Source organism: Nothobranchius furzeri, chromosome 1 (assembly GCF_043380555.1).
Source record: "Nothobranchius furzeri strain GRZ-AD chromosome 1, NfurGRZ-RIMD1, whole genome shotgun sequence".
Lineage (NCBI taxonomy): Eukaryota > Metazoa > Chordata > Actinopteri > Cyprinodontiformes > Nothobranchiidae > Nothobranchius > Nothobranchius furzeri.
This window is the reverse complement of record NC_091741.1, coordinates 89,913,705-89,927,068: the sequence shown is the minus strand read 5'-3', so window position 1 is coordinate 89,927,068 and position 13,364 is coordinate 89,913,705. Positions and strand designations below refer to the sequence as shown.

The window sequence follows — 13,364 nt, the reverse complement described above, 5'->3', positions numbered from 1 at the left end:
TGAAGTATTTTTTTGGCATTTTAACATATGTCATTCATACATATATATTAGTGCTCTGGAAGGACTGTCCTGAGATGGTGGTCCAATGTCTGTAATTTACCCAGAGCTGAAGCTACGGTCCTTATCATTGTAGGTCAAGTGTTTCATTTTTGGCCATTGTTCAGCTGGGCAGAGGGCTACAGATCTGAAATGTGTTTGAGTGGAACTCTGTGTGAGCTTGTTATGTCATGTAAACCTTGATAGGCATATCTAACCATATTATGTGACTTACCTCAAACAATGCACCCTATAGGCTAGATGAAAAGCTCCAAATAAATTTTTCCATGGGAAACAGAAAGAGATGTCACTGTTTTGTGGAGGGATTAGCAGTCTTGATTATGTTTCTATTGAGAATCAAATGATCATATTTTACTGGAGGTATCATGTGTTTTTCGTGTAATGCTAAGATTTTTTTTCTTCCATGTATAACGCCCCTTGTCATGCCCAAATACCTCAATATTTGTTCCATCAGTACAGAGCTGAATTGTCCAAATGTGCTTAAGCATACCCGATGCAGCCATTTGTGCTGTGGGTGGACAAAAGGCTTCCTCTGCATCACTCTCACATACAGCATCTCCTTGTGTAAACTGTACCAAAGAGTTGAACGATGCAAACTCCATCTGCAGCAAGATGATGTTGTAGGTATTTGGTGCTGTTCTGTGGGTTGACTCTGACTGTTCTCACCCTTCTTCTCTTCTGTTTATCTGAGATTTTTCTTGGTCTGTCACTTTAACTGTGCCTGTGGTCTTCCATTTCCTCAATATGTTCTTGACTGTAGAAAGAAACAGCTGGAATCTCTGAGACAGCTTTCTGTATCCTTCCCCTAAACCATGATGGTGAACAATCTGTTTTCAGGTCATGTGAGTTGTTTAGAAACCCCATGTTGCTGCTCTTCAGACAATATTCAGAGGAGGGAAACTTACAATTGGCCCCTTAAATACTCTCTCATAACTAGATTCACTTGTGTATGGAGGTCAAGGGTCACTGAACTTACCAAACCAATGCTGAACTTCACTAATTATTTCTAAAGATTCTGTAATATACAAAATGACAACAGTGCCAACATTACTGTAGCTGCCTAATTTAGTTTAAAAAGTTACTGCATGCTTTCTGTTAATCCTATAAACCTCACTTAATATCTTAAATATGACTGCCTCCTATATGATATATATAACCAATGTAATTTTTTTTCATAACAACCATAGATTTATAAAGATAACTCAAGATGATTAATTATGCTGCCAAAACTTTCACACCCCACTGGATAGTACCTACTCTAAGCTGAAGCTCAAACTCAAAGTTACCACATGCACAGCATGAAGGAGTTTTGTTCTTATAACAGGTTAACAATATGAATCGTGTAGTTGAGATGATGCCTGTGTTGTGGATACATTATGTTTTAGTTGATGCTGAGTTAGAATTGATGAGAAACTGCATTTTTTGTTTCCTAACCAGTTTCTGCTGTATTGTTTGAAGGGTGTAATGGACCATCAGAAGCTGAATGCAAATCACAGGTTAGATTCATATCCACATCTGAAGACCTGGAAAAAAAAAACATTCTCACCTGCCTTGTACATTAGTCCCAAAAGCAACCCTGTTTTTTGTCTGTGTATGTGTGTAAAGACCTTTGTATTTTGTAAATGCATTATAAATGCTTACAGACAGCTGTGTATATATAATATATATTATATATATATATATATATATATATATATATATATATACATATACACACGTATATATTTATATATATATGTAGATACACACACACACACATATATTAATATATTTAAACGTCAATAAATCTTAGTGTATAAAACCCAAATTAACCACCATACTGTCCAAAATGACATTATTTGAATGAAAATTTTTAATATGCTTGACTTACATTCCACCTTATAAAAATAACAAGGCTCACACATCATACACATTCACTTTTTTTAAGTTTTACAAACATTTGTAGAAAAACAGAATACTGTCCACCTCTGCTCACAATACACTCATATACTGTTCAGCTGGCTCCCAGGTATCATCCCACTGTTTGCCACTAGGAGGAAAAAGAAAAAAAAGGTTAAAATTATGTTTGATTTCAACAATTTTAAATATATCCAGACATTGCTTCTACTGAATTTACCATGTAGTGCATGGTGCCCATCTGATTTTGACTTCATTTTTTCCCTGAAACACAGTTATTTGGGAATAACAATTACTCAGTGGAGCTCATACATCAACCCCAGTGCGTTTCACAAAGTTAATAAGGACTTCTGTAAAAAAAATATAAAGACATTCATTAGTTTTGGATTTTTCCGCTCATATGCAAGTATTTTAGGACAAGTGTCTGTTTTTCAACTGATGTAAGAGGATGTTCAGTCATTCCTAATACCATTGATCCCAACATCTGATCAGTAATTTGTTGCAAGCAAGCACAATCACATTACCATCTTGGTGTAAGTAATAAAATAGACCAGTCTACACTAGTATACTGAAAAAAAGAGAGACGAGACTAGTTTTTACTGATCATTGAAGCTGGTAAAGGGTGCACTTTATCTTTGTTACAAGGAAAATTGTCAAAGGAATCAAACTTGAGAAAAGCTGCACATCTGTGGTGTCATCTGCGCGACTGGCTCCCTAATGTGTCTGTGTGCAGTTGTTTTTCTTGGGAGATGCCCCTGTGTCACATTGCTGAGAGACAAGCACATAGGCATTGACTGACTCCAGTTTAGAAACCTAAATTTATGCTAATGTTAGGCCTACGTCTAGGCTGTTAGCCCCATTTTGTTCATTACTGCTGCAATAATAGAATATACTCCATTAAAAAGGACATGAGTTTTGTATCAACTCTCTTACTTTGTCACACTGCTTAATGCCTGTTATGTGAGCGATGTCAGTGGGCCGCAACGGCATCTGAGCCCTGTTCCAGTTCCCCCAGTTGCGTCATCAATATTTACACCACTACTGACGTAGCATTTTGTAGAAATAATACTGTAATACAGTCACTGCATAATATATTGTAAAACTTGGAAAATATTTCAGAAATTAGACCACTGTGCCAGTGGTTAGTCAAGCAGATTTATTTAGGAAGATTTGCCTGTGTAGGTTGCCCCTAGTTATTGAATGTGAGAGTGAATGGTTGTTTGTGTACAGTACAGACCAAAAGGTTGGACACACCTTCTCATTCAATGTGTTTTCTTTATCTTCATGACCATGAGCATTTACAAAGGGGGCAACAAGTGCTAAACACCTCTAGGAACTCCTTCAAGACTGTTGGAAAACCATTTCAGGTGACTACCTCTTGAAGCTCATCAAGAGAATGCCAAGAGTGTGCAAATCAGTAATCAGAGCAAAGGGTGGCTATTTTGGAGCAAATAGAATATTAAAAAAAAAAATCAGTTAATTCACCTTTTTTGGTTAAGTACATAACTCCACATGTGTTCATTCATAGTTTTGATGCCTTCAGTGAGAATCTCCCAATGTAAATGGTCATGAAAATAAAGACAACCAATTCAGTGTGTCCAAACTTTCAGCCTGTGCTGTATGTCAGCCGTACAAAAAACTGCCCCTTCTCCAAAGTGTTAGTTTTCTAAGGCCCATAGTATTTGGGATTGTGCCTTTGAATGTCTGGTCAAAATGTTGCTCTGGACATCTTTGCTGTATTTTTTCATCGTATTGACTTACCTTTTCATCTTATGTCTTAAGTGTTTTCTATACTTGTTGTTCAACCAACACTTTGTGGTTACTTTTTAACTGTAATTTGGAAATGCACGCTCGACACTTCATATCTTAGAAAGAAAAATGCAAAAGACTGTAAATACAATGTTTACTTTTTAACTTACATTGATAACTCTCTTGTCCACCACCTCTTCATACAAGAACACCGTTTGTCTCCTGTGTTTTCGGCACTCTAAAAAATAAAAAATAAAAAAAAATAAAATTGAAAGCTGCAACCGTTTTAACAAAGTCAAACAGGGAAACATCTTACCTTTCATTCGAGGTCTTTTATTTTTTCTTGAAGAGCCACCAGGATTAGGGGTGCAAACTGGAGTTGGAGCAGAAAGTACAAAAGAGGAGGAGGAACACAGATCAGAACCAGAACAAGAGAGGGTTGATGAGGAAGGGTGATTCAAAGATAGTACAGGCATAGTTGATAAAGGCTGAGTGTTTGTTGCAGACTGAGAGTGAGAGGATGAAGGAAGACTGTGTGGTGCAGACTGAGGGTGAGAGGATGAAGGAAGACTGTGTGGTGCAGACTGAGGGTGAGAGAATGAAGGAAGACTGTGTGGTGCAGACTGAGGGTGAGAGGATGATGGAAGAGTGTTTGTTGCAGGCTGAGGGTGAGAGGGTGAAGGAAGAGTGTGTGGTGCAGACTGAGGGTGAGAGGATGATGGAAGAGTGTTTGTTGCAGGCTGAGGGTGAGAGGATGAAGGAAGAGTGTTTGGTGCAGACTGAGAGTGAGAGGATGATGGAAGAGTGTTTGGTGCAGACTGAGGGTGAGAGGATGATGGAAGAGTGTTTGTTGCAGACAGAGAGTGAGAGGATGAAGGAAGAGTGTTTGTTGCAGGCTGAGGGTGAGAGGATGAAGGAAGAGTGTGTGGTACTGACTGAGGGTGAGAGGATGATGGAAGAGTGTTTGTTGCAGGCTGAGGGTGAGAGGATGATGGAAGAGTGTTTGTTGCAGGCTGAGGGTGAGAGGATGAAGGAAGAGTGTGTGGTGCAGACTGAGGGTGAGAGGATGATGGAAGAGTGTTTGTTGCAGGCTGAGGGTGAGAGGATGAAGGAAGAGTGTGTGGTGCAGACTGAGAGTGAGAGGATGATGGAAGAGTGTTTGGTGCAGACTGAGGGTGAGAGGATGATGGAAGAGTGTTTGTTGCAGACAGAGAGTGAGAGGATGAAGGAAGAGTGTTTGTTGCAGGCTGAGGGTGAGAGGATGAAGGAAGAGTGTTTGTTGCAGGCTGAGGGTGAGAGGATGAAGGAAGAGTGTTTGTTGCAGGCTGAGGGTGAGAGGATGATGGAAGAGTGTGTGGTGCAGACTGAGAGTGAGAGGATGATGGAAGAGTGTTTGGTGCAGACTGAGGGTGAGAGGATGATGGAAGAGTGTTTGTTGCAGACAGAGAGTGAGAGGATGAAGGAAGAGTGTTTGTTGCAGGCTGAGGGTGAGAGGATGAAGGAAGAGTGTTTGTTGCAGGCTGAGGGTGAGAGGATGAAGGAAGAGTGTGTGGTACTGAATGAGGGTGAGAGGATGATGGAAGAGTGTTTGTTGCAGGCTGAGGGTGAGAGGATGATGGAAGAGTGTTTGTTGCAGGCTGAGGGTGAGAGGATGAAGGAAGAGTGTGTGGTGCAGGCTGAGGGTGAGAGGATGATGGAAGAGTGTTTGTTGCAGGCTGAGGGTGAGAGGATGAAGGAAGAGGGTCAACAGCTGTCAGATGAAGCACAAATTCTTGCTCTGGTGCTGCGTGAACGACGGGGGGAATAAGAGCCACTGAAGTAGACGGTTGCAGCAATTGAGGAACAAATAACCCTGAAACACAAAGCAAAGAAATAAATTACGATAAGCTCTGACCAACAAAGTTACATTGTCAGAAACTTAATATTATTTCTGGGTTACTCAATATATTTATTACATAATCCTATAGTGTTGAAAAGAAAATGGAGGCGAGCACCTAATCCCATGTTTTTTATGGAAATGTATTAATATATACTATAATTTCTCCTAATAACTGGAAAAATAGCATTTGATTTAAAATAAGATTTTTGATAACAATTATACAGGTGAAAGTTCACAGATTTCAGTAATTCAACCAAAGAGGTGAAACTAATTTATGTTAGATACTTTTTACATTCAAAGTCTAAATATAACAATAATATAAAATTACAATAAATGAAGAAAACAAGGATTTGGAATAGAGAAATATTGGACCTCAGATAAGTATAATAATGAATATAACCTCAGTATTTGGGGCAGTAATTCATTTGCATGAACGAGGCCCAGACTTCCCTCTCACCAGCCACTTGGGCCGGCTTTTCCGGGGGAATCCCAAGTCGTTCCCATGCTAGGTGAGAGACAGAGTCCCTCCAGTGTGTTCTGGGTCTTTCTTTAGGTCTCCTCCCAGTTGAATGAGCCAGAAAACCTCACCAGGGAGGTGTCCAGGAAGCATCCTAATCAGATGCCCGAGCCACCTCAACTGGCTCCTCTCGATGTGGAGGAGCAGCGGGTCTACTCTGAGCCCCTCCTGGATGACCAAGCTTTTCACCCTATCTCTAAGGGAGAGCCCATCCACTCTGCGGAGAAAACTCATTTGGGCCGCTTGAATCCGCGATCTCTTTCTTTCGGTCACTACCCAAAGCTCGTGACCATAGGTGAGGGTAGGAACGTAGATCGACCGGTAAATCGAGAGCTTCGCCTTCTGACTCAGCTCTCTCTTCACCACGACAGACCGGTGCAACGCAGATGCAGCACCAATCCGCCTATCGATCTCATGCTCCAGCTTTCCCTCACAGAAATTTCGACAACGATAAATTTTCTATTTATTGCCCAGCCCTTCCCAGAACCATAGAGAGAGAGCATAGCAACCAGTAGCCAATGGGCAGTAAGTGTGCCACAGCAACAAGAACAGAGGCAGTCCCAAAATGTGGATGTAGGTACGCAGAAAAACACTATTGCAAAGGTGGGGTAAATATGTACTAACTATATGGGGTTTCAAAAATAAATAATCCCACAAAATACTGTATTGACCCAAGTATAGGACAACATTTTTTTTTGGGTTGAAAATAATGCAAAAATGTGAGATCAACCTTTGATTGGGGTCTAAACTGTGACAGATGCTGATAGTTGTTTTGGATCATTACAAGACTGCAACAGCAAACGGCGCAGGCTTTTGGTAAAGACGGAACAGTCCAGAGGTGAGCGGATCAAAAGTGGGGCAAATGATCAGACTACTGAACCAGACTTTTGACATTAATTTTAAGATGATGGCGGTCAATGCAGCAGAGCCATCAAACAGCTGTCAGGCAGCAAGGAAATACAGAGTTATAGAGTTAAATGTCCAAAGATGGTACGCCATGGCAACGACGTTCTGTAGGAGGAGAGTGGACAGCAGCATGAGCGTGACTGAGCACAGTGAGGTAGAGGATGTCTGTGAGTAAAAGCCTCATGCAGACCTTTGATTTGTCATGTCATGAGCAAAGTTCTGACAGTTTGTACAACAATGGGATTATTTTGCTCAGTTTTTGTTCAGCATCACTAGTGTCTCTCCTGACAACCCCACATGCGCTAGAACAGGGGTGGGCAAGCCTGGCCCTTGAGGGCCGTTATCCAGCACGCTTGTGATTAAGAGGCTGCTGCAGAGCCTAACTTAACTAAAACTGATCAAGCTACATTTTAATCTTGGCTTACTAAAATAGTGTTACTAAATTTTTATCATATTGTTGTCAAAGTCTAAGAAACATAGCGACTGTAACTCACATTGTACGTTTATTTAAAGTACACTTTAGTTATAGGGAAATAAATTAAAAAAAAAGACAAGTCATCTCACTTTTCAGAAGATGCTCGTAGAGCTTCTTCATTTTCCTCAGAATGTCCTGGCCCACAGAGTCCAAATCTGGGAAATGTTGGAGCAAATCCGCTGTCAACTGACCATTCCTGCCCTGCTTTCCCACAAACAGAACAGGGCACATCCCGAGCTCCTGTAGTTTTAGGACCTAAAAGAAAACAACATATTACAATTATAAAAAAATGTACTCTCACTTTTCAAAATTCCCCCTTAACTATTCTCACCGCAGTACTGTCATATAAACTCACAGAAAGCTCTGCTGAACCCAGAATTCGGCCAGCATTGCGGTTTTTTTTAACTTTTGAGGCCCATCCACAGGCCTGGATGCGGCTTTGTTGCTGTCTTATTCTGGGGGTCTGGAGGGTGGCGAGACAGTGCCCACAGGTGCGCTGCCCGACTCGATTACTCCCCCCACAGGAGAGGCAGTTGAAAAGTTTGGGCTTCGTCATTGTCTGAAAAGAATGACAACATGTGGTAAATATAAGTTATGACCAATTGTCCAAATAGGCCTACTTCTAAAGATTTACAGGAACAAAAAAAAACTCCAATATTCCAGTAAAAAAAAAAAACTGGAATGCATAAAAATATGTGAACTACACTTTTACAAGCCATTTTATAATTTAGCTTATTAAAAAAGATTAATTGAAGACTATAATAGGCTAGCTCAGTGGTTACCAAACATGCCTCCATCCTTGATTTTAAATGTTGTTTCTGTACCTCTCAACACACTCCAAACAGACAAACCTCATTTTCTAACTACATTACAGTTTATTACACACCGCAAACATTCTTGACGATTTGAACAACGAAAAGTAACAGCAATAAACTAAAGATTACAATAAAATAAACGGCAATCTTTTTTTAAAAACAAGAAACTAACCACAGCTCTAAGTAAACTAAAACATGTCTCTGTGCAAAATCGGTTTTAGTGCACATTGTCATGAAAGAAATTACAATGGTAAAGGTTTAATTAAACTAAAATGACATATTTAATATCTCATCTTCTCAATAATGACTGGTGTGAGCCTGCTTGTTACTGCAGATCTTTGTATTTTTGTGTCAGCCATGTCGAAAGCCAGTCTATTATGCTAGCAGCCTCCTAACATTTTACTTTTCAACTTTTTATTCATCCTACTGCAAATGCACCGCTTTCCTCCCATGGGGCGCGCGCCTGTTTGGGAAATAATGAGCTAGCAATAATTTTGAAAATGTATGCAATTTAAGTAATGCATATTTTAAATAAGTCTTCTTCTAAATATTTGTATTTGTATTATAGACGTTTTGACAATTTAATTGGGCAAATGTCCAGAAAGAAGGTACATTATTAAGCTACATTTTAGGGTGAGTAGCCTAGCAAGACAACTGACAGTCTAGTTTACTAGGCTACTTTGACAGTACTAGCCTTAATAATTATGCTCCGAGAAAGTGTTTGCTTTTTTTTGTCATGAAATAATGTTTGTACCATCCTCCAATAAAATCGTATCTGAATTAGCTAACTATACTACTTTTATAATACATTTTATATATGTAAATTTAATTTGACTTACCGAAAAGAGGGAAGCCACATGATATTAACCAAAAGGCCGCCAAGGAAGGACGGGCCAAGGCGTGAATGTTGTTGCTGTAATGACGTCTGACGTCATACGCACGTAAGCTACTTTCTACAGTGAAAATTATTTTTATTTTAAAACGAGGAAAATATTACTATCTTGCCAACACAGTGCGACAACACTGAATCAAATGATGAAATTACCAAAATACATAATTTCACGTTGAAGTAGTTAGAATCTGGAAGCTAGCGGTGGAGGCTAGGCGATCGGCTAGGCGTTGGTTGTCAGAAGGTACGGCTTATGGGCATCTACTATGAGCGAATTTAAGAAAAACTTACAACTCAATAAGCCTACGAATGCCTGACACAAATAAAAAAAGGAAGAATTTGTTTCCAGGAGTTAACAGAAGCACGTTATTTGTGTGATGAGACGTATGGTTGATTTTGTTGTAAAATAAACAAAGATGCTATGCTACGCTAAAAGTCTGCTACTATATGAAAACAAAGCTGTCAGTGGCAATCGGCTGACAGAAAACAGACAGAGGTGTTGTTAAGCTCTACGGCTGAGCCTGTTGCATTCCCAAAGGAAAAAAAACAGTTACGGTGTTTTTGTATTACCTTGATAAATGGAAAAACGTGGCTCTTCTGTCACATCCATGAGGAATAGTTCCATTTCAGGGACTTGAAAATAAAAATAATAACAATTTAACATTTTTGTTGCAGAGCTTTCACAGCCACGCGTACGAGATTGCTGCAGAAACAACGGAAACACACGAGTCTCGTTTCATTAGGTAAAAAAGATGCTCGTTCTCTGTCCGCAGCCGAGGATTGTGGGAAACATAGTTTGCTATGTTTGCCATAACGCAACAAAGAAGTAATAAACACGGCTTACTACTGACAAATAAATGAAAATTGTTGTCTACAGCAGTTGAATAAACATACCGGTGTTTTATAACTGTATTGTAAATAAATCGATTCTGACGTAGATGACTCGTAGTCACGTTCAGAAGTCCACACAATTTATATAAATGTAAGCATAAGCTGCCGCAAAGTCCGTGTTTAAATGTGGCTCCACAGATGTCAGAAAAATACTCAAAGTTATCCAAATGATGGGGAAATATGCGTGTTCAGTGCAGCGCAAGAGAACATCCAAACTCGTCACTATGTCGCTGCACTGGGATTTGCATTAGAATCAACGGAGACTCCTTTTTGTCACATATATACGAAAAAGGGCACTTTCTGCGTTGGTATCTGACGCAGAAAGTGAGTGACCAAGCGTTTGTTTCCGACGCTTAGGGTGTGAGAACGTGTTGGTGTGTGTGTGTGTGTGTGTGTGTGTGTGTGTGTGTGTGTGTGTGTGTGTGTGTGTGTGTGTGTGTGTGTGCATGTTTGGTTGTGTGTCTCTATGTTGGCCTGTGATAGACTGGCATCCTGTCCAGGTTGCACCCTGCCTGTTTACCCAGAGACTGCTGGAGAAAGGCACCAGCCCCATCTCTGCATGCACAAGCAGGCACAGATCATGGATGGATGAAAGGATAATGTCTAACTCTTAAGAAAAATAGCTGTTTTTGTTGAAAAAAAATGTCTGTAGTTTAGTAGTTTGGATTTAGGTTAGGTCCAATGCGTGCTTTAATTAACCCTCTCAGGCTCAAATTAAGTTTTGATAAAAGGATGAACAACTAAGTCCTTCAGGGAACTTCTGAGTTAAAAGATGCTCATGAAATACATTTGTGGAGTAACCAGGTAGGTAGGTTTGAACTGTTGCAAATCTGCAACACCTGCCTCCAGAGGGTTAAGACTAGTCCTAAAAACACTCTAAACACTTTTTCATCAAGCTGGTCAGAGGTATTCTCTGTTTCTCCAAGCTAAGGTTGTTTAATACTTGTCTACTAAAGCTATCACAGGAATCTCTTAAATGTTTCTACAGAAAATCTCTACAAAAGGACAAAGCTCACTTTAAAACCTGTTCCACAGAGCAGACCCGTGTTTGTTTCAAAACAGGAGCAGCTTACTGGTGTTGAGCAATAAAATAAACTAGCTCTATAACAAAATATTCTATTTTTCATACAGTACACTGCTTGGGGAACAGGGGCTGAATTAAAAGTATGGGAGTGTTTAAGGGCATTATTTCTCTTTTGAATTCCTGCCCCCAGAATATAAACGTGGGACTAAAAACAATACATCTGCAGCGTGAAGAGATGCAAAATAATGCCTGTGAAAGTAAAGCTGGGAAAATATACTCCATCTCTGGTGGCAGCTCAGTCCTCGTTCACTATAATCACCGATGGGCTCCACGAGCATGGAAACATCTGCATAACCCCAAAAAACTCCTCAAAAGAACCGAATATTGTCTCAGGGCAATACCAGGAAGCATAATCAGGAGCTGGAGCTTTGTTCGTGCACACAAAGTGGTGCAGTGCAAGGCCTTGCCTCTGAGCGTGTGTGAAGCCATGTCACATCACGGTAGGCTGTGGGATCCTCTGGGCTCTAATTGGGACATGGGGAAAATGAATTTTCCATCTATGACCAGTTTGAGATTTGCAGTCCGGGCAAAGTGACAACACTTCTCATTACACGTAAAGAAAGATTAGATCGCTTTCCAAAGATCGCTCACAACGAGGCCGTTTTCTTTCAATTTCAGCAATCTATAATTTATTAGTTATCATTTATTCTGACAGAATAACTGTGCAGAACATGTATTCTTCTCTTTTTTTCCTCCACTTGACTTGATTTTTGATGATCCCGCTCCCTCCTATATGAATTCATTCTCATCAGAAAGTGTCAGTTGCAGTTAAGAGATAAATAGGACCATTGTGAACTAGACTGATTATTTTTTCTACTTCTTGCACTTTATCACAGAGTTACTGTAAAAATCAACACAGATACCGCTTTTTACCCTTTTCTCACACAGAATGAAAACCCTATTATACTTATCGCATATGATACTGCTGGCTGAAAATGACTCATTACATTGTAATTTCATGCTGCCAAGATGTCACGCACCCTTCCAGAGAGCTCAAGTTTGAAGGGACTCGAATCATGATAGTCCTCTAATAACTATAACACCACAGCCCTTTGTCTGCTTTATCCGGCAGCTAAAAAGCAGCACAGCAGCAAAAAAAAAGAAAAAGAAAAGAAAAACGACCGAGACGCATTAATTTTAAATCACCTTTATATTTTCTGGAAGGGTTTTGTCGTGATCCTTTCTCTTCACATCCCACCTGTCCCATGCAGTGGTTTAACTAAGTGATTATTTATGAAACACAAGCCCCAGATTCCTTCCTGCAGCTGTGCAGGACACCTTGTCATGAAATTATAAGGAAGATGAGACGGTGAACTAAAAACGCTCGCTGCCAGGGACTATCATACTCACTGGCTGCAAAAACATCCAGCTCTGTCATGCAGATAATCATCCTTCTGCTGCAGGAAATCACAAGCCTACAAGGCGGCGGGTGCCAGGGGGGTCCAGCGGGCGACTGGACTATCCACTATGCCTGCCCCTTCCTCCGCTTTCCACGAGACGTGTCAGAAGACGCCTAGCACAAGTCCTCCAGTGTGACAAGTGTTACCCGGAGTCTGTGATCCTTACTCCCCAGCACCAGCAGCCCTCGCAGGCCTAATCTGAAAGCTGCATCGTGGTGGCAGAGTTCGGCGGCACTGCAGGCCACATGGAGAGGACAGGTCATTACTGCTGTGCCTTTCAAGGAGAGCTCTTCACAGTTCTGCTGCCCTTCTCCAATCCATCACACTTGGCTCCTCACTCCTGCTGAGTATTTTTACTGAATGAGGGGCTGAGCCTTTAGAGCGGGGCTACTGCTCCCCAGCAACACACATTTACAAAAAAAAATCAAATTAACATGTACATTTGGCACATTAATGACATTATTCACACAAATCTGGTTTTTCTACGACACTGTCACTAAAAAAAGAGAAGAAAAACCGGCTTTCACTGGTTGTTACTCCTCTGAGTGACGCCATCCTTGGAGGGAGCAGTTTTACATTCTCATTTGTACCTAATAATAAATTTCAAAGAGCATGGCAGCAAATGCAGAATATTACTTTAATTCCCCCACCCAACCCTTCCATCCCAATCTTTTCAAAACCCACCACCCCCTCCTCGCTCACTTTTTTTTTTTTTTTTTTTTTTGCTTTCTGCGTTTTAAGAGGCATGAAGTCGGCCGGGTTTGTCAGTAATGGTTGATAACTAATTCATTGGTCGACTCTCTCTT

General features: G+C 40.5%; 1 protein-coding gene across 1 annotated transcript; it reads left to right on the top strand.

Annotated features, from left to right (window-relative positions):
- Positions 1-4,222: 4,222 nt before the first annotated feature.
- Positions 4,223-5,509, top strand: LOC139070731 (flagellar attachment zone protein 1-like). The gene is made up of 2 exons (XM_070553474.1): positions 4,223-4,630; positions 4,754-5,509. The coding sequence occupies exons 1-2, from the start codon at positions 4,223-4,225 to the stop codon at positions 5,507-5,509; spliced, it is 1,164 nt and encodes a 387-aa protein (XP_070409575.1).
- The last annotated feature ends 7,855 nt before the right edge of the window (positions 5,510-13,364 follow it).